The sequence below is a fragment of the Diceros bicornis genome, chromosome 9 (assembly GCF_020826845.1).
Source record: "Diceros bicornis minor isolate mBicDic1 chromosome 9, mDicBic1.mat.cur, whole genome shotgun sequence".
Taxonomy (NCBI): Eukaryota; Metazoa; Chordata; class Mammalia; order Perissodactyla; family Rhinocerotidae; genus Diceros; species Diceros bicornis.
In genome coordinates, this window is record NC_080748.1 from 21,152,032 (window position 1) to 21,173,448 (window position 21,417).

At 37.6% G+C, this 21,417-nt stretch overlaps 1 protein-coding gene across 2 annotated transcripts in view; it reads left to right on the plus strand.

The window, feature by feature from the left end:
* FREM2 (FRAS1 related extracellular matrix 2) overlaps positions 1-19,733 on the plus strand; it is a 177,198-nt gene extending 157,465 nt beyond the window's left edge. The window contains exons 17-24 of one of the 2 annotated variants that reach the window (XM_058547635.1): positions 4,789-4,981; positions 6,427-6,531; positions 8,272-8,399; positions 8,486-8,620; positions 9,378-9,504; positions 11,156-11,343; positions 11,554-11,700; positions 13,210-19,733. In XM_058547635.1, coding sequence (XP_058403618.1) covers positions 4,789-4,981; positions 6,427-6,531; positions 8,272-8,399; positions 8,486-8,620; positions 9,378-9,504; positions 11,156-11,343; positions 11,554-11,700; positions 13,210-13,722 — 1,536 coding nt within the window. In that variant the 3' untranslated portion in view covers positions 13,723-19,733. Of the gene's footprint in view, positions 1-4,788; positions 4,982-6,426; positions 6,532-8,271; positions 8,400-8,485; positions 8,621-9,377; positions 9,505-11,155; positions 11,344-11,553; positions 11,701-13,209 lie in introns of those variants that run through there. The other variant, XM_058547636.1, reaches the window with a different exon arrangement.
* The last annotated feature ends 1,684 nt before the right edge of the window (positions 19,734-21,417 follow it).

Consider the following 21,417-nt stretch of genomic DNA (forward strand, 5'->3'; position numbering starts at 1 on the left):
GTTAAGTAAACAGCGACATAACATCATTCAAGGAATATGAATATGCTGCAGAAATGCAACCCCAATTACAGTTTGCACGTGAAACATGAAATTGTAATGTACTTATGAAAAGACAGTTTGATTTTGGAAAAGTAAACATGTTTATTCCTAGTTGTTTGGTTCAAGGAATAATTTTCCTTTCTTTTTACTATTTGTTTGATTTAGGAACATGGAACTTTGGGGCTTTTAGAAGTCATCTCTTTTCATCCCATTATTTTATGCTCAGTACTCTGATTTATTCTTTTTTTACATATAAGCCACGCTAAATCATTTTGCAAGAAATAGCAGGGAGAATCCCAAATGTACAACTTTCATGAAGCATATTACTTCCTATTTTGTCAAATTTGTCAGTTAATTTTTTTAATAATGTGGATTTTTTAAATGAAAGTAACGATATCACCTGGAAAGCTGGAGAACTAAAAAAGTGTAAAATAAGAAAAAACATCTCACTCGTCCCACTATCACTGTACACAGACGTATTTTCTAGTCTCTTTTCAATATACATACATATTTTTAATAATAGCAGTGTAATATTATTTATACCATTTTGTATACTGCTTTTTAGCTTAACATATTGTGAGCATTTTCCCATGACGAGAAAAATTCTTCAGATACATGACTTTTGATGGCTCCAGGATATTTTTGCCTTGTGGGTGTGCCAGCATAACTTATTTAACCCTTCTTCTATTATTGGTCATTTAGATTATTTCTAATTCTGTTATTGTAAATATCTCATAGAATTGTCCTTAATACTAACAAATTTGTGGAGCAATATTGACCCTCCCTCGTTCCAGAGTCTCCCTCATGCATCTCTGATACCACAGACCTTCAGAAAGGCTTGTAGCTGAACAGAAGCCAAGGTCTCTTTCCTCCAGGTGTTCCTGGATGTGTAGACTGCTATTACTGAGAGACCTTGGCTGAGAATTGTAACTTGTTAAAACAATGTCCTCAGCTGATTAGCTAAGTACACGCTGTATTGAGATTTCAAGCTATTGAGATCTATGAGCCTTCGTTACACATTCACAAACACCACCATCTTGATGATGTAGACATACTTCTGGCAACAAAAGCAGCAACAGAAAGAAATTTCTACCAGTGGGAAATCCCCACCAGTGGTAGCCCTCAGATAAAATTCTAACAGCTCTGGCTCTGTTTTCAATCTTTGAAGTAAGCGCAAACCATATATCCTGCGTAAAGATGGGGTAGCTTAGCGGTTAAGTGTGCGCGCTCCGCTGCTGGTGGCCTGGGTTCGGATCCCAGGCGCGCACTGACGCACCGCTTCTCTGGCCATGCTGAGGCCGCGTCCCACATACAGCAACTAGAAGGATGTGCAGCTATGACATACAACTATCTACTGAGGCTTTGGGGGAAAAGAATAAATAAATAAAAATTATAAAAAAAAAAAAAGATGGGGTAGCTGCATGATTGTCAAATATTTTTAAATGATTATTGTTTTCAATATGTGTGGTCTAGTTAAAACGCCTTGGGTATAAGAGTCTAATCTGTGCTGTCCAATACGGTAGCCATTAGCCATGTGTGGCTATTGAGCATTCAAAATGGGGCTAGTCAGAATTGAAATATGTTGTGCAGGTAAAAAACATATCAGATTTCAAAGACTTAGTACAAAAAAAGAATATAAAATATCTCATTAAAAATATTTTATGTTAATTACATATTAAAATGTAATAGGTTTGATATATTGAGTTAAGTATATTTTAAAAATTGGTTTCACATGTTTCTACTAGAAAATTTAAGTTAAATTACATGTGTGGCTCACATTATATTTCCATTGAACAGTGCTGGTCTAGATACTTGAGTGTCAGTCCTGATTGTACTGAATAATCTTGGGCCTGCCAACTATCTTTTTCATGGCTTGATTTCAATACATGTGAAATATAGCCTTGCTCAAGTGAAAGTTGCAAAAGAACAAAATAAATCTAGATTAGTTTTTATTAGTACATATACATACTGCCTACTTCTATAAGAATTTTAAAACATCAATAAGATAATATGTAAGTTGGATCGCTTCAGCTGCATGTCCAAAATAAGCGAATAATTAAATATAATGCAATTTTCCTCAACACTAGTTCTCACCTTAGGCAACATTATGAGTATCATTTTTCTTCCTCTTCTTCCCCTATGTGACACAGATCAGCAGACTTTCTCTTGTCCCTTCAGCAGGTAATACCTCCCCAAATACATACTTGCTGCCCATTATTAGCCACTTAGTAGTAGTGGTAGAAATGTACATCAGTGTGTTACCTTTTTCAGGGCATTTGAATTTTACGCTATCCCTTTAAATATGGAATTTAAAGTATTGTTTGCCTTTGTTGGAGAATTTAAACATCAGTAAGGACATCAAAACTCACTCATCGTGTCACAGTTTCTTTAAGAGCAGTATACCAGATTTAACATATATTTCTTTACTATAAACAAATACCTTAAAAAGTCCTGTGGTACAGACTGAAAGAAAATTAAGTGCTCATTAAGATGACATCTAGAAGTTACATTGCATTCTTCAATTTTACAGGAATGAATGGGTAGGTGACCTGGGTGATCAACGTAGTTCCATTTAGGCTCCAATTCCTCTAGACAGAAATTCTAAGCAGACAAAGAAGACCTGGTGAACAAGAAAATGCAATAAGATGCTGATTCCATGTGCAGAAATGATCAAACTCTAGGTTACCAGGTCCAGAAATGATCAAACTCTAGGTTATCGTGGGAATCAAATAAAATCAAATAAGAATTAGTCAGGGAGGTGTATGCTAAGTAACTTGTTCCTTGGAAGTGAATGTTAATAGTCTTCTCCAAAATAGCACATTTGTTACACTTCTCAGTAACATTTGATGGATAGAGTATAATGTTGGCAAAAATTATTTTGAGCACCTAGAGAGTTTAATTGGAAATTCATGCCTAAAGCCTAAGTTTTAAAAAAATTTTGATTTATTAAAATCACAGGATAAAATATTAATTTCAATTACCAGTGACATATGGATTGACTTAATCACTCTCCATTACACTGTCAGAGTGCTAAAATTGCACTTCAAGATCAATTTCTCAATCACTGCAATAATATCTACCCTTAGAAAATACTATCTCCAAGGACTTTGATTGCAAGGCCCCTCTCCTGCTGGCCAGGTTAGCAGATAATGGGGGGTGCTAGCTACTACACAGCTGAGGATCAAATAATTTGCTTGGTTGATAGTTTTTTTTAATATATATTTGTTGATGATTCAAGTCATCATTTTTGTGATTTGAGGAGTTTGCTTCTATCTCAAATTATAGTTATCATGATTTAAATTATTCATTAACTCATGACTGTTATTCCTGTTGCCAGCTCAGTGTGGAAGGAGAACTAGACTTGTATCAGAAAGCCTGACTAGAACTTCTAAGGAGTGTGATCTGACCCAAATTTGCTCTTGTGTAGAAGATGATAGTGGTATTTGCCCTACTATTCTGCAGAGCTATTTTTGAGAATTAAATATGATAAGCTTTGTTAGGTGATCTTAAGACTACCCTCAGCTTTGTTTGGAATATGATAAAGTGTGATAGAGTAGAAAAAGCATGGGTCCACAGCTGGGTTCCAATATTGGCAGGGCCACTCCAGAAGCTTAAAGAATTCTGTGGGAAATTTGCTTTGTTTCTTTGAATCTTAGTTTTCCTCTTTCTCTCTTTTTATCCATCATCTATCCATCCATTCATCCAATCATCCATCCATACATATAAAATAATATAATTCTGGGGGAGAGTGAAAATATTGAATAGCTTTTATTGTGAACCTAACACAATATCTGAAATGTGGTAGGCACTCAATAAATAAATATTAGTTTATCCTCCATGACCCTCAATCCACCTGCAAAATACTTGAAAGAGGAAAGCATAAATTTTAAGCAAGATGCTTCATTTCAACTAATTATTTCTGAGACATCTTAAATATTACATGTCATTAGTAAACATATTTGCTTCCCTGGATCTTTCCTGCTTTATTTCATCTTCCTCTATATAATAATTAAAAAATACCTTATAGCAGTATTATTCATAATAGCCAGAAACTAGAAATAACCCAAATGTCCATCAGCTGATGAATGGATAAATGAAATGTGGTATAGGCATAAAATTGGGTGCTTTTCACTAATAAAAGTATTGAAACATGCTACAACATGGATGCACCTTGAAAACATTATGCTAAGTGAAAGAAGCCTGTCCCCAAAGACCACATATTATATGATTCCATTTATATGAAATGTCCAGAATAGGCAAATAGACAGAAACAGAAAGTAGACTAGTGGTTGCCAGGACTGGAGGTGAGGAGGGAATAAGGGGATGACTGAGAATGGGTACGGGAGTCCTGTTGGTTGTGATGAAAGTTGCACAGCTCCCTGAATATATTAAATACCAATGATTTGTCCACTTTAAATAGGTGAATTATATGTTATGTGAACCATATCTTATAAAGCTGCTCTAAAACAAAAAGGACTATGTAAAGTAAAGCATACTCAAAATAATGCAGTTTATCTTAAAGATCTCTGCTACATATCCTTTGTTGCAAAGGAAGTTAGTATAGTAACAACTATTTAATTGCTCCAAAATCAGTGAGGGGACAGTAGTGTTGTAAGTGCTGTCATTTCCTTTCCTCAACTGAAGATGAAATCTTCAGTTACGTGAAAGGAGAAAATGGCTTGTACAAAATTAGGCTCATTTAGTTAACAACACTGAATCGTACTGACAGATGTCATTTTATTGTTTTAGGTCCTAAATTTAGTGCAGTCCTATGTGACTCTTCGAGTCCCTCTGTACGTTTCCTACGTGTTCCATTCCCCCGTTGGGGTAGGAGGCTGGCAGCATTTTGACTTGAAGTCAGAGCTGCGTCTCACGTTTGTGTATGACACTGCCATCTTGTGGAATGATGGAATTGGCAGCCCACCGGAAGCCGAACTCCAAGGTGGGCAAACTAGTTTTCTTACCTCTTTGAATTACTTAAGAGGATTTTTACGGTAGCTAAAAGTAATAGAAGCAACTAACAATATATTTTATTTTTATAGTCAGTATTTTAAGATAATTTCATTTTTGTCATGGAAAAACTGTTTTAACTAAATCATATCGGTGCCTCAAATTTTGCATAATATGTGACTGTCACATATAACATTTACATTTCATGGAGATTTATGCATTACATGACACAGTCTATATATTTACCTAGATTCTAGAAAGTGGATAGAGGAAGTTCTAATTGAAAAAAAGGAATGAACCCAAGAGGAAAAGTTACACATTTTTGTTTCTGAAAAGGGGAGGTGTGTTTTAAAGTCCAGAGTGAATTGTGTCCTAGATTCTAGCTCTGGCTCTACAGCTAACTAGCTGTGTGATCTCGAACATATTGCTTAACCTTTACGGCACTCAATTTCTTCTGAAAGATAGGCTAGACTTCTATTATTATTTCTGTTTTAAAATTCTATTATTCTCTGATAGTTTAGCTGAATATCTTAGAACAATAGTGTTAAGTGCCACTAACTATTGGGCCCATAAGCATCTATAAAACTTTGTTTCAATCTCCATGTCAGAATCGTAATTCAAAGTCCACAATCATAAAGCTAATTACCCCACTAGTAGAATTAGTGCTGTTTCTTTTCAGGCATCTAGTAGTGCTATGCTTCCATGCACGTCTGAGTACCATACCTGCATTACTTTTTGCGAGTCAGAGGGAAAATACTGTTGATAGTGCATCTCAAAATCTGCTGTCTTAAACAGATCAAATTACCTTAAAGCTAAGTGAAAGGTAATACGATCACTCTGAACAATCACTCCAGGTTATTTCAAATGTTTTAATTTCATATCTTGCCTTAGAAAATGTACATTTAAGTGAATCTTAATATAGATCCATACAGTGGTTCTCAACTTCTACATAAAGATGTCATGTTTCCTTCTTGAATCTGGAGTCAACTTTGGTCAAACTGCTAAATTTCTTGGGAAAGCTTGAGTTTTATTAAGCCTATAAAATTTGGAATCATCCTGAAGAACAAACCAATTTCCACCTACATGTCCAAATCTTCAAAATTTGACAAGTTCATCAAGTCTCTCAATTTACAGTTTCATTTTTGTAGACTAAAGCTTTAAAAAAAAATCTTGGCCTACTGTAACCCATCTGTATATGTATTTCATATTGGCCTCACTCATGTTACCTAATTCTCTTTTGCATACCTTCTAGACACCTTTTCTCATTAGAAACAAAACTACTTCTGCCTCTCTTATCACTCAGAATTCTTCTGATAATACCTTTTGGCTAGAATGCTTAAAGATGAGATGAATCTGAATTCATTTTTGGAAGAAATCCTGTACATTAGGAGTCCCTGGTAACCAGTATTTCCACTCTTGTGCGCTATCCCGTTGCAGGTTCTCTCTATCCAACCAGCATGCGCATCGGGGAAGAAGGGCGCTTAGTCGTGAACTTCAAGACGGAGGCTCAATTCCATGGCTTGTTTGTGCTCTCACATCCCGGTAAGCCCCGTTATCCATTGATAGCCACTCCCCATACAACAACAATATACTTTTTCCATATTCACACATGCTTCAGCATGCTTCCCTATGAGCGTAGAAGCCCTTAATTTTAAATGAATTGTGTATGTGCAGTTATCTACATGAAGACTTGATAATTGTTCAACTACATCTCATAAGCCACAAAATCATCATTGTCTATGTAAACTTTTAGAGAAAATACAAAATGATTAAAGTAAATTTAAAAGAAAACTCTGAGTTAATTGTAAGTGAAATTTTCCTTAGATAAAGAGCATAGCAACAACAATCCCCTTCTCTGCTTCTATTCCGTTTTACAAAAAATTGAATTTTAGGTCATTTGTTCAGCAAGCACTTTTCTATTCACAGCTCTTTTCTAAGTACTGTAAGAAACTTTATAATAGAGCCAGAAGGGTCACTTCACTATCATACTTAAGTTTCAGACATGTTAACGAATTATCTTTAATAAATATTTGCTATGCAATTTTACTCACTGTGGTAGACTGTGCTTTGAATATCAATAAGGTAGCAGTCGCTAAGTCCCATGTCTAAGGTTTTTTTTTTTTTTTAAACAGTTTTATTTATTTATTTATTTATTTGTGAGGAAGATCAGCCCTGAGCTAACATCCATGCTAATCCTCCTCTTTTTGCTGAGAAAGACCGGCTCTGAGCTAACATCTATTGCCAATCCTCCTCCTTTTTTTTTTCCCCAAGGCCCCAGTAGATAGTTGTATGTCATAGTTGCACATCCTTCTAGTTGCTGTATGTGGGACGCGGCTTCAGCATGGCCTGAGAAGCGGTGCGTTGGTGCGTGCCCGGGATCCGAACCCGGACCGCCAGTAGCAGAGCATGCGCACTTAACCGCTAAGCCACGGGGCCGGCCCCTAAGGTTTTTTTTTTAATATAAAAGACATTTCATTAAAAATCATTTTCTTTATTTGACTTTCCATATTACTAAACTGGTTTGTGTATTTTACTGGTGTGCCAACTCAAGTCAGATTGGAAGAGAAAAATAGTTCACTCACTGTCTTCTACATCCTTCCTTTTTCTGGGCGTGAGCTTTAACAAAGGAGAGAATAGGGCTGAAAATTCAGGAAGAGAAAGAGGGTTCATTGTATTTTTATGAGACTGACCTATAAGAAATACAGAACCCAAAAGAATCCTTTTGCTTTATTGTAATTGACAGTTCAGGAAAACGAGGATTTCCTGGTCCTTACAGTTTCCTTCCTCATGTCTACCTTTCTGATAAACTGAATCTTTGTTTAGACATGATTGCAGGTAATCCAATTAAAATTAGATTCCACTTATATATTCGGTTGGCCCAGCTGTGTAGATGCTAATAGACTGACGTTCAGCTCATAGCTTCAGTGCACAATAAATACATTCACATCAGCCTTTATTGCACTGCTCTGCCTCCTGGGAACATAGCCTTGACTATTTGAGCACTTTTGCACAATTATCTTTTGACAGAATTAAAGAACGGAAGCAGCACTGAATTAGGAATCAGAAAGCATACATCCTAGCTATGCGATCTTGGGAGAGTCACATATCACTCTCAGGCCAGTTTCTCCATCTGTAAAATGAGGATAATTAGACCAACCCTGCTGTTTTGCAAGCTTATTATAAGAATAAAAGCAAAGATTGTATCATAAAGTACTTTGAAAACTCTGAACTGTGATGCACTTTTTAACCACTATACCATTATTGTTATTGGCACTTTTCTAGCATCCTTCACAAGCTCAATGATCATGTCAGCTGATCATCCAGGCCTGACGTTTTCCCTGCGCCTCATAAGGAGTGAACCAACCTATAACCAGCCAGTCCAGCAGTGGAGCTTTGTGTCTGACTTGGCAGTAAGTGACTACAGCTCTTACTTAATTTGCTTTTTCTGCTACCTCTGATTGCACCTTAGATTTTTTAATGTTCTCTCTTCTCAAAGGTGCGTGACTACTCAGGAACCTACACTGTAAAACTGCTGCCATGCACCACTCCATCACATCAGGAGTACCGCCTGCCAGTCATCTGCAACCCCAGAGAGCCTGTCACCTTTGACCTTGACATCCGATTCCAACAGGTGTGTCTCATAGAATTCTTTCTCCATGACTTGTAGAATCCCACTTCGTTAAAGTCGTGGTTTACTTTTATCAATAAAAAAAATTTTTCCCACCATAACTTTAATCTTGCATGCTGAGAAAAAAGAAGTCAGACAGGAAGGAAGCAAGGGAGGAAGGAAGGAAGGATTGCCCTTTATCTGTGGTTTGTTCAGTATATAAAATCCATAGTTTAAGAGTATGCGAGGGTTATTGTTTTTTCCTTATTTGATTTTATCTCATCTCCTCCTGGAGTTTGCTCTCTTGGAGATTTGAGATGTTCCCCAGAGTTGTTCTGCGCTTCTTCATCTTGTTCTTGATCTTCAAGGAAAATAAATATCCTGTAGTTCATGCCACCTCAAGGTACCTAATTTCCATTATGTATGAAAAGAAATATGATGGCACATTTTGCCCAAGAACTTATACTAAATATTGGCCTTCCACTGACCATGATATTTGCAAGTCCCTTAAATACCCTGATAAACCAATGGAAATGAGCTCAAACAATGCTATTTAGTTCCATTCAAAAGATGATTTAGCCTCACTAGTTTTGCCTTTTCAAGAAGGACAAAGCTAATGTTACAATTCCCGAAGTTGATTTGGTTGGACATGAAAATTGCAGTGTTGTGTTTAGTAGTCTACATGTCAGTGTACAGTAAATGTGTGTTTCTGTGAATAATGTGTCTGTGCCCCGTCAGAACCATCAACAATGCATAATAGGGCTTTTACATTTGGTTTTAGGTCAGTGATCCAGTGGCAGCTGAGTTTAGCTTGAACACCCAAATGTACCTACTCGCCAAGAAGAGTCTCTGGTTGTCTGATGGATCCATGGGATTTGGGCAAGAGAGTGATGTTGCTTTTGCAGAAGGTATCACTTTACAAGTGACAGGCCTGCTGTCTGTTTGCCATTGTATCTGTTGTCCTTTGCTTTATTGGAATCGTGTGTGAGGGGAAAATTATAACCTCTTGAATGGTTTTGAGATTATAACTGGGTCTTTATCACTTTGATGGGGATGGGAGGGTCGCCGAAATTGGATATGTGTTACAGGAGGGTTTTTATTTGGGGGAAGTTAACCTCTATTTCCCTTACCTAAATAACTTTTGGAACAAGTCTGGATTTTTTTGGTCTTGAGTGTTTTTTCAAGTTATGTCGACTCAAATGCTGCAGCTATATGAGACTGTAAACACCTCATGGGCAAGGGTTGTGCCTGTCTTGTTCAGTGGTGTATTCCCAGCATCTAGCAGAATATCTAGCACGCGTGGTAGGAGTTCAGTAATAGTTGTGAAATAGATGATTAAATACCAGGGGTGTCCTTAAACCCTATCTCAAAATCAAATAAAGCTAATTTGGCTTTTTATTGATGTTTTCTTTTTTAGTGTTACTCTATACTGTATTAGTCCACATCTTGCCAACTATTTTTTTAATGTAAACTGGATTTTTTTATTGATGTTTTAATAGTTTATAACATTGTGAAATTTTTGGTTGTATATTTTTGTTTGTCCATCACCATGTACATGTCTCCCTTCACCCCTTGTGCCCACCCCCTAACCCCATTGCCCTTGGTAACCACAATACAGTTTTCTCTGTCCATGTGTTGGTTTATATTCCACATATGAGTGAGATCATACGGTGTTTGTCTTTCTCTCTCTGGCTTATTTCACTTAACATAATAACCTCCAGGTCCATCCATGTTGTTGCAAATGGGACGATTTTGTCTTTTTTTATGGCTGAGTAATATTCCATGGTATATATATACCACATCTTCTTGATCCAGTCATCAGTTGAGGGACACTTGGGTTGCTTCCACTTCTTGGCTATACTGAATAATGCTGCAATGAACATAGGGGTGCATAAGCCTCTTTGGATTGTTGATTTCAGGTTCGTTGGATAGATTCCCAGTAGTGGGATAGCTGGATCATAGGGTATTTCTATTTTTAATTTTTTGAAGAACTCCATACTGTTTTCCATGGAGGCTGCACCAGTTTGCATTCCCACCAGCTGTGTATGAGGGTTCCTGTTTCTCCACATCCTCTCCAACATTTGTTGTTTTTTGTCTTGGTGATTATAGCCACTCTAACGGGCGTGAGGTGATATCTTAGTGTTGTTTTGATTTGCATTTCCCTGATGATTAGTGATGTTGAACATCTTTTCATGTGCCTATTGGCCATCTGTATATCTTCTTTGGAGAAGTGTCTGAATGTAAACTGGATTTTAACCACAGTGGGATGTTATGAATGTTAAAATATAGGCCAAGGCTTGAGGTTATCCCCACTACTGGCTGAGCATGTGAGGGTCAATAAATCTTTAGTCACTTGTGATCAGTCTGCAAAGTGGTGTTATCTGAGGCCTGGGAGTGGACCACCTCCTGAAGCTAACACAAAAGGTCTTCAACATTTGATGCCAGATTAGGAAGAGAAGGAGATACTCTCTAGTGTCATATTGTCACAAATTGTTTGCAGTGTCACATAGACACACCTTATCACTTAATAGAAATAACATTTCCACATCTCTGTTTCAGGTGATATAATTTATGGTCGTGTCATGGTAGATCCTGTCCAGAATCTAGGTGCTTCCTTTTACTGCAGCATTGAGAAGGTGTTCCTGTGCACCGGAGCTGACGGCTACGTTCCCAAGTATAGTCCAACAAATGCAGAATATGGCTGCTTAGCTGATTCTCCTTCTCTCTTATATAGATTTAAAATTGTGGTAAGTGCTTTGACCCAAACAATGCACTAGGTAGATTTTCAAAGTTAAGCATTTTGTCTTATATTTTAAAACAATAGCATCTTTTTAAATGAAACCAAATGGTGACATTTTATGCTAATTTGTACTTGCACAAAACCAATAGGAAAATATTCTGCACTTGCAAAAGTTGGCATTATCTATAGCAGTCTTCATTTTCCCTGTTGCTTAAAGGACAAAGCTCAGCCAGAGACACAAGCCACCAGTTTTGGAAACATCTTGTTTAATGCCAAACTGGCAGTGGATGACCCTGAAGCTCTTCTTTTAGTGAACCAGCCTGGATCTGATGGATTTAAAGTCGACTCAACACCTCTCTTTCAGGTGGGCCAATAACAAGCTCACTTATCATAACTATGTAACCACAGGCAAGTTACTCAACATCTGAATGTCTCAGATGTCTCATATGTAAAGGGAAGAAATACAGGCCGGCCTGGTGATGTAGTGGTTAAGTTTGGGCATTCTGCTGTGGCGCCCCAGGGTTCGCAGGTTCAAATCCCGGGTGCGGACTGACACACTGCTCATCAAGCCATGCTGTGGCGGTGTCTCACATACAAAACAGAGGAAGATGGGCCCAGATGTTAGCTCAGAGCCAATCTTCCTCAGCAAAAAAATAATAAATAAAAAAATAAAAATAAATGGAGGAAATAGTAATATTGCATATAGTTAATGTGAACATTCATTAAGATAATGCATGTATACCACACAGGACCATAGTGGGCACACAGTGAGCATTTCATAAACTCTAGCTATTATTATTTTTACTAATGTGTTAATATTATTTTAAGTCTATGTGTAATGAAGACCCTTATTCAGTCCAGAATATAAATCTAAGTCTGATGGTTGGGAACTCTGCTTTTCTCATTCAGAAGTTCCTTCTTGTTGACTTTTCATGACTGTGTTTTTTCAAGTGATCTTGTGTGAACTGCTGGACTCAGAAAAACAATTGTGCACAGCACATAAATCTCCTCTCTTAAAGACTTTATAAACCAAGATAGAAAATCCTAATCCAGAGATAGAAGAGACACAGGCAACTAACAACAGTGAGCAGACAAATGAGACAAATTCAGAAATGTGTTCACATCATGCATCCTTAGGAGAGCAAGTGCACCTTTTAAGATATTTACTGAAAATTATCCAGATAGGATGGGCTGGAGAAATGTGTTATCCTTATTCAACCTAAAGAGAGAATCTTAAGGAAGTATATTGGTTATTCTGAATCTTTTCAAACAAGAATTTGAAGTATGATATTTTTTGTTTTCATTTTTACTGTTAATTCTCAAAGCATTTGACCTCTTCTAAATCCTGAAGGCTTCAAAGAGCCATCAGAAAATCCCTTCTTTTCACAGGCCCTGGAAAAGCAGAAAAACTGACTTTTTCTATGGTCTGACATGTAAACAACCAACCAGACATACTGGAAAAGAGTCCTGAGGTTCAGAAGAACTGAGCCCTAGTCCTGCCTCTGCCACTAACTAGTTAAGTGATATTGAGCAACTCACTTAACTACTACGTATTCTTATTTACTCATTTTTTAAATGAGTCAGTTAGACTATGTGATATCTAAAGTTTTTTATAACTCTGACATTCTACGACTACAAGTCATAGATTACCAAATATTTACCAGCACATGCTCCCTTCAGAGTTGCACAGTACATTTTATAGAGTGCCTTACACTAAGCCTTGCACATACTACACATGCAAAAATATTAAGTACATTAATTCTGCAGACTAAATTATCATTTATTATCTCTGCCGTTAATTTCGCTTGCAAATAGTCACGAATTAGATTGGTGTAGTATTTAACTTTTTAACCGACAGAGTTGTGTTTTCTAGGTTGCTCTGGGCCGAGAATGGTACATACACACCATCTACACAGTGAGGTCAAAAGACAACGCCAATCGAGGCATTGGTAAAAGAAGTGTGGAGGACCAGTACCACTCTCTGGTGGGTCAAGGGAAGCCCCAGGCAAATACCAAGAACCGGAAGAGGAGGGAGATGCGGAGCACACCCCCTCTGGTGTGGGAAATTGGTGCTGAAAACAACCGAGGAACAAACATCCAGCACATTGCCCTGGACCGCACCAAGAGGAAGCAGATCCCCCAAGGGCGCGTTCCTCCTGACGGCATTCTCCCCCGGGAGCTCAACAGTCCCAGCTCTGAGGTCAGCCTGGTCATGATTGTGGGGGGCATCGCCGTGGGATTACTCACCCTCTGCCTCACTGCCATTCCAGTGATGATGTGCAAGAGCAAGAAGAGCACCAGGAGGAAGGATGCTCCGAAGGGCTTAGGCAGCAGCAGGCCCATGATGCCCCCACAGAGCCACCACAGCGACAGCTCAGAGGTTTGATGACTGCAAGTGGAATTAAACCTTTTCCTCGAGTGCGTCAGAAAAGACAACAGAATCCCAAATGCTTCTTGTAAATGGCATAAAATTGGAGACTTCTGTGATGAAGCTGCTCAGAGGAACTGACTGTACTAATGAACTTTGATTTGAATTCTGTCTACTCTTTCATGCATCAAAAGACAAATTCAGGCCGCAGACCATATCCTTCCTCTTGCCCAGAAGGCAACAACAATGTATTCACACATACACAGAGCCATAGATGGACGATGAGGAATGTATTTCTCATTTTAGGCATTTTCTCTACACAGTGGAGATGAACCTATTCAAAGGTGCTAACAAGACTCTCAGAAGTTTTAAGAGTAGTCTATTGTTGCTATATTAGTATGAACGTTGAAGGTGCAATTGTCACATTGTTTATTCATTGTATAACGGTTTGTTACTAGAAAGATTTTAATTGGTAGTCTGGAAGAATGATAAACACACTGTTTATGACAAGTTTTCTAATTGGCGAAGACGGCACAGAATTATGACCAGGGGTAGCTCAACCCACAAATTACCTTTTCTACTACTTGGGAGGGAGCGGAAGAAAGATAGAGGGAAAGTAACTCACTAACTTGGGTTTGAATTGTTTCTCATCCTCTGCAGACCCTCCTTGTTTTATTTGCGTATTTAATTTTAAATTAAACCAAAGAATATGCTAAGTCTGGAACAGATTGATGAGGCAAGACTGCTCTATTTTGGTATACAGTGAGAAATAGCAGAGTTCTTGCATGATAATATATGTTATTGGTGCTCAACATTTGTAGGAAATGAGAGGGTTGGTGACACTTTGATGATGAAGAAATGCCATAGAGTTAGATTTACATTTACAAGACAACGTTCTCTAAGAACTGAGCCTAGATGTTTGCAGTATTGAACTCATAAATGATAATGAGAAACATCATTACAGATGGTAGAGAGAGAAAGTGGTATTTATTAATATAATATGTTTAACCAAAGTGCCTCTTATACATACTTTATAGAATAAAAGAACATTGTAACAGATGATACATGAGGTTAATCCTCAGAGTAGCATAATCACACAACAATGTCCAGAACTTAAATTGGCCATTGGAGATTTCATTAGCTTTCTAATAGACATCTGGTCCAAACCATGGGAATCTCTGCAACTGTCATTCCAGTGATAGTCTTGGAGGTGGCCAGCGTCACTGATCATATTCTTCTTTGATCAAAGCAGAAAACATCAGTCTCGGGCATCTCCAGTTCAGTGAACTGATGCAGTGAGGTCCATCTCAGTATCTAAAAATATAATTTGTAGCACTGCCTACAGTGTTAAAAAACAAGGAACTTGAGTGAGGTTGCTCAGCAAACCTCCTATTGCCTTTCTGAGAAATGTGCTTTCACCAAATGGCAGAAATTTCGGTTCAAAAGGGAAAACGTCAGTAGTTTAATGAGCAGTCTTCCCAAAGCTAGTAAATGTATTTCAAACAAGACTAAGGTCAGGAGAAAAAGAATCATACCTAAAGAGTAACCCTCAAGTGCTGCCCAGGATCCCCTTTCACTTTTAGTCATAATCTGACCAAGCTGGACATCCCGATGGAATGGAGATTTCTAGAAGGCCAACATCTCCTCAGGTCATACAGGCACATCTTATCTGGTGTTTGTGAGCACCAACCATTTCTTGATTGAAAAAAGGAAGCTACACTGGTGCTGAGAGAGAGTTGAAAAGTGTCTAATACTTGCCTCTCTTCTTTGGGGCAGCTCTGCACGTAACCTTCAAAGTTTTCTAAAGAACAGAGTAGACTGTAGTCTCCTTCCATTGGGGAATTTACAAATGTCACCTGCAACTCAAATGTCCCCCAAAGAACTTACAGAAATGGAAAATACTGTATAGCCCAGGAGTTCATGTGTCAAATATTTATTATTAATATCAAATATTAATACTTTCTTAATTATCCCCTTTTCTTTTGCTTTGCCTTCTGGCAGATGCTTAGGTACTTCTTTAGCTACCTCATCACTTGTTTTAAAGAATGAGCAGGAGTTAAGCAGCTTCAAATAGTGCATGGACTTTTTACTACTTAGCAATGGGTTCAACATACCTAGACTGTTAGAGCAAGTACTCTCAATCTACTTTGTTACTCTAGTATTTAAGATGCTTCGGAGCCTGACTATCATGCAGTCTTGAGGATATCTGTCACTGAATATAGTAGTCAGTGAAGCATCATTAAAACAAGTCTGTTTTGAGCCTTTGGGCCAGGCTGGTTTTATACCCAATTTCACTCTACAATGAGTTGTTCTAATGAGACTTCTAAGTATAAATTGGAGAACTTAGAGAACATGTCTGTTCTTTCCTACTGAAGAAAAATCTCTCCCTCTCTACCCATCTCCTTTTCTCTTTCTCTCCTCTCTCTCTCTTCTTCCTTCCCTTCCTCCCCTTGAAAAAGAGTCTGTGGGAAATAGGCAGATACAGCTTTCTTAAGTATAGAGTACTTGGATTTCTGCATCATTTTCTTAATATCTATTTACTTAATATGTGATTTAATATACATTAATAATAAAAAACTCTTTTTAGTAGACAAAAGAATCAGACAAAATGCTTTCTCGTTCAATACAACAGACCCTTATTTCAATATTTTGTTTTTAGAGAATTATTCTGATACTGTCAGAACAAATGCATAAAATAACTTTCCATAGAGAACAGGATGTAAGCAACAATGTTACAACAGGATGTAAGTTCCTTAGATACTCAGCAGCTTCTGACCCCAATTAAAACAAGGTCTTCTTGATATCACATAGTAAACCCAAAACACAAAAATAAATATTAAGCATTAGTGGCTCTCCTAGCATATGAACCATGAAGCATTAGAACACATCATTGTGTTTTAATAATGGTTGTATTTATTCCAGTTCATTCCCTCAGTTAACATTTACTGAATGCTCACCTAGGATTAGTCACTTTGAAAACTTACTTAGAAACCAAGCTACTCTCCCTGCCCTTGGGCAGATTATAATCAAATGTGGCTCTTTCTTTGGACTAAAGGGATCAAGATTCGCCTTAGGTGGGTTTGGAAGGACAATTCCATTAAATTACTGATTGGAAATATTTTATATTAGATCTGTCATCAGAATGATCCATAACATGTGGGGTGTTTTGAGATGAAAGAGTGAACTCTACTGCTGGTGCTCTGGAGAGATTTTTAAGTTGTGGTTCACAGATACGCCTGGTGTGTTCTTGGTCCTGGGGCCAAGACTCACACAGGGAAAGTACATTGCAGAGATGTGGGTGGCCCCTGCATATTTGTTTCCTCCTAATGGAAGACAGGAGCACTTTATTCTAAGAGTGAGATACAGCACATGAGCTCTTCTTTCAGTGCTTTAACATCATCAGCAACTCGCACAAGCATCTACAATGTTTGAACAATATGAGAGAAGGTCAACTAGAATTCTGCTACCATGCTACTGCATAGCATTTGTGATAAGAAGGACCAACTCTAGGCTCAATATGAAGAGATTTAGTTCTGTAAGCAGCAAAAGAACTGCTTTATCATGTTATCTTAACTGTAATTCTTCTCCAGGGTGCCAACATCAAGATCAACTTTAAAAATGACAATGGACCTGTGTGAAAAATCACAGAGAGCCTTTCCTCATAAAAATCAGTGCTAAGGGTTAAAATAGTCTCTGACTGAGAAATGTTAAAGTAACAATAACAGAACAAAACCAGAACATTTAGATTTTAAAAGTTGGAAATTTGATTTCTGCTACTATTTTGAAAATATCTATTTAATATTGACTTGGAAACCAATTTAGTCCTTTAATAGGAAAAAGAAAAATATTTATACGGGTACAAATTTTTTACAAATTTGAAATTTATATAATTGTATTAATTTGAAAACAAGCGTGTTATGATTCTTTGAAACGCTTTCATTTTTTCTAGCCATGATAGCAATAATAAAGGGATGTCTTCACTAATCATGTAGCCTGAAATGTTCAATCAGTCCAACTTGCCGAGGCTTAGAAATGTGTGATTTGGCAGGAAACTAGAAATACTACTGTTATCACACAGACACGCACACAGGCACACACGCATATAATAACAACCAACATCTCACTTCTAGAAAAAGATGACCCTAAAAACATAATTCTAACTGAAATGGCCCATATGAAGATTTTCAAGAAGATAAACAGTGATCATTTGTGAAAACAGTATCGTGGGAGTTTCTCTGACATTAGTTCAAAGGTTAATGTGTTTCCTTAAGATTTTTCCTAGGATTGATTCCAGTATTGCATGGTAATAACATAGAAATTATTATCCATGGGTTTAAAGTATCCCTCACTGTCTATTTCTCCTTGTTTTTATGTCCTTTGATGTTAGGAACAAAAGACTTTGAGATTCGGATAGTTATTTTGATTTTGATAGGAGATTTTAAAATAGAAGTGCATGGTATTTTCCTGCAGTTTTTACCGGAAAGATTACACAGAAAATTTTTAAATAGGGAAAGAAAGCTGATTCTCTCTCTTGAACTAAAGTAGATAAAACAAAATACATTAATGTGGGACTCTCTTTTGATTTAATCTATTTGGAGAAAAATCAGAATATTGAATTTGCAAACTGTTAGATAATTATGTTTTCTTCCTTATCTTTCACGTGCATTTATTTCCTTTTCCCTAGTATTTGTTTGTGTATGGTTTTTTCAGTATTGTATTTTGCTAAAGAATAACATCAAAAAAAAGCGTGCTCTAGCAATGACATCTACTTTTCTTTTCCTTTCTTTTTTCCTTTCTTTCTTTAATCGACTAGGGTTATTCTTTCTCTGAGATTTGTTTTTCATTCTTTCAGTAATGCTTCACTTTTAGTTTTGAAACCATTACCATTTTCACTACGTAATTAGCATTCTCATTCATCTGAAAGCTGGCAAGTGTGCACAGCCTGTGTGCAGTATCCCTCATTTATATAATGTTAAGGCTTTTGGATGAAGGAAAAAAGAACTCCCTGCAAAAAATCAAAAGCATCATATTGAAGGATGTGATGACAATCTGTGCCTTGATTTCTCTCAGTGGCAGTTCAACGTTGACATAAGATGTAAAAAGATCTCTTTGGGGATTTAATTGAGTACAAATAAAAGGGTCAAAGATCACATATATGAAGTTGTTTTGGATGACTGAATACTTTGCAATGAAATAAATGGCAAAAAGAAAATTTGTTAAAATGTTAACAGCATTGAAGTGTGTAAAATTATAATTATCAAATGCTTTTTACTATTAGCCAGCTGCCTGCACTGCTGCTTACATGATTCCTTAAACACTCTAAGTGAATTTCTACTACAGATATTTACTTTTTCCAATGTTTGAATAATCCTCTCACATAAGAATTGTCAGTATTGTGCCTTAAAAAAGAAGAAAGAAAAAAGAGAAATGTAAATTTTTTAAAACAAACATTAAAGATGAAGAGCATTATAATAAAAATCACTTAAAATATAGAAAGGCATTTACCGGTAAGAATAAAAGATAATTTCTGGAGGGGCCAAACTTAAGCACATTAAAAAAAAAGTACAAAGCAGAGTCTTTCTCTGTGGCTTCAGGAACTCAACTTTTTGGCAAGATATTTTTTTAAGCCCCTTTGTCTATAAAAGAAAACTTTATCCTGGACAAGGAGTTGTGTGTTTTATAATTGTGTTAAATGCTTGCTTCCTTCTCAAGTGCCCTGTGAAACACTCAGTAAATTTATATTTACCTAGCCACTGAGTGCCAGGTCTGTGTGTAATGGAATTATTTCAGAACTTAATAAGCCTTGTGATTTTCCCAGGAGAATCCTTCAAAAACTAACACGGTCTGGTTTTTTCATATATTTACTAGGATACTGCATATTTGCTGGATATCGAAGTTTATCTCTGGGAATCCAATTATGCAAATAATTTGGAGCCATTCAGTCTTAAATTCATGTCTAAAATAATTCTTACTACCATTGTTTTCCTTCAAAATATATCACATGTTTAATAAAGCCCATATAATATAAATGTGTTAAGATGGCCATGTTATTGTGGTGCACGCTATAACTTTTATTTACACTGAAAGCATAGAATTCCTGTTGTCTGCAATGGATGTCGGTTATTTCCCTTCTGGTTCTGGAGCCTTGAACTTCTGTAGGCTTCCAGACTGGGACCTGCGCTTCCACTACCACCTTGATGCTGGTGGTAAAGATTGCTGCTCCTCAGCAGGCTCTACCTGCAGGATCTTAGTGCTTGCTCAGCAGACAGCCAGAGCCCTGCCAGGGTCAATGTATATTTAGAGGCAGCAAGTCATCTATTGAGATGACTTACACTTTGTCCCAGGGAGCAGGGTGACTAGACTGCGCTACGGTTACCAAACCCTGCCCAGCTGACTCATGAGGATGAATCAATCGACGATCTGATCCATTGCTGGGGGTCTTTACTGCCAAGGTAGACTAGTCACCTTCATGCAAACTGCAGCTAAGTCAATAATCATTTGATTTATTATACAGTCAGATTTTTTTTATTTATTTATTTTTACCCCCAAAGCCCCAGTAGATAGTTGTATGTCATAGTTGCACAGCCTTATAGTTGCTGTATGTGGGACGCGGCCTCAGCATGGCCGGAGAAGCGGTGCGTTGGTGCGCGCCCGGGATCCGAACCCGGGCCGCCAGCAGCGGACCGCGCACACTTAACCACTAAGCCACGGGGCCGGCCCTATACAGTCAGATTTTTAATATGCAGCCACCACTTAATACCAGAAGGAAATGCAAAGACAGCCTTTTATAGGTATTGAAGGATAACCCCCAAGAAGAGGGCAAAATACACAAAAGAAGGTGATGTGGAAGAAAAAGAACTGTGTGAAAGTTCTTCCTGCGCTTTCAAGATTGGGGGAGAAATGGCCATGTTGCAGCAGAAAGATTGTGATCAGCAACAGATGTGTGCAGCTCAATCAGTCTTCCTTATAGAAGAAAAAGAACAAATTCACCATAGAAAAAAAAGAAAAAGGCCTGTGTGGTAGGAAATTTCCAAGCTGCTAGGGAGAAAGCCTGGCCTTCAGGAAGTTGGGGAACCAAGAAGGGAACCAAGGAAGGGAGGATTCATGATCCAGCCCCATCAGGATGTTGACAGTGAGAGATAAGATCTCCCTGCCATAAAGTCATAGTCACCCTAGAGGCACCCAATTTAAAGGAAAAACCCCCAAACCAGAATTAGTCAAAGTGGACCTGACTAGGAAAAAAAAATTATCAGGAACAGAGTCAGGCCAATCTGAGCCTATACTGTACTGATTCCTCCCTGGCCCCCAACCAAGCCAGTAAACTGCACCAAGGGAAGTTTGACAGCAGATGTTGAACATCCTAGTCCAACAGCCCAAAGAGAATTTCAGGATGTTAAGATCTTATCCCAAGAATTTAAATGTGACTAATTGCAAAGTGGCAAAATGTGGTAGAGAAGGTTATTGGACAGAGCAAGATTATATCCAAAGGAAGTCAGGGCAAGTCAGAGATGCATGCAAGGTACTCAACAGGGGAAGAATATTTGGAGAAGGCTACATGCAAAAAGAGCTCAAAATATCTCCCCAGGCCTTCCTCAGAGTTGAAACCATTCAGAAGACAATGAATCAGAAACATAGGCTGCATTAGAATACATGATAGCTGTGGCCTGACATGGTTCTGCCACTTTTGATGATGACAGGACCCCCATCCCCTCT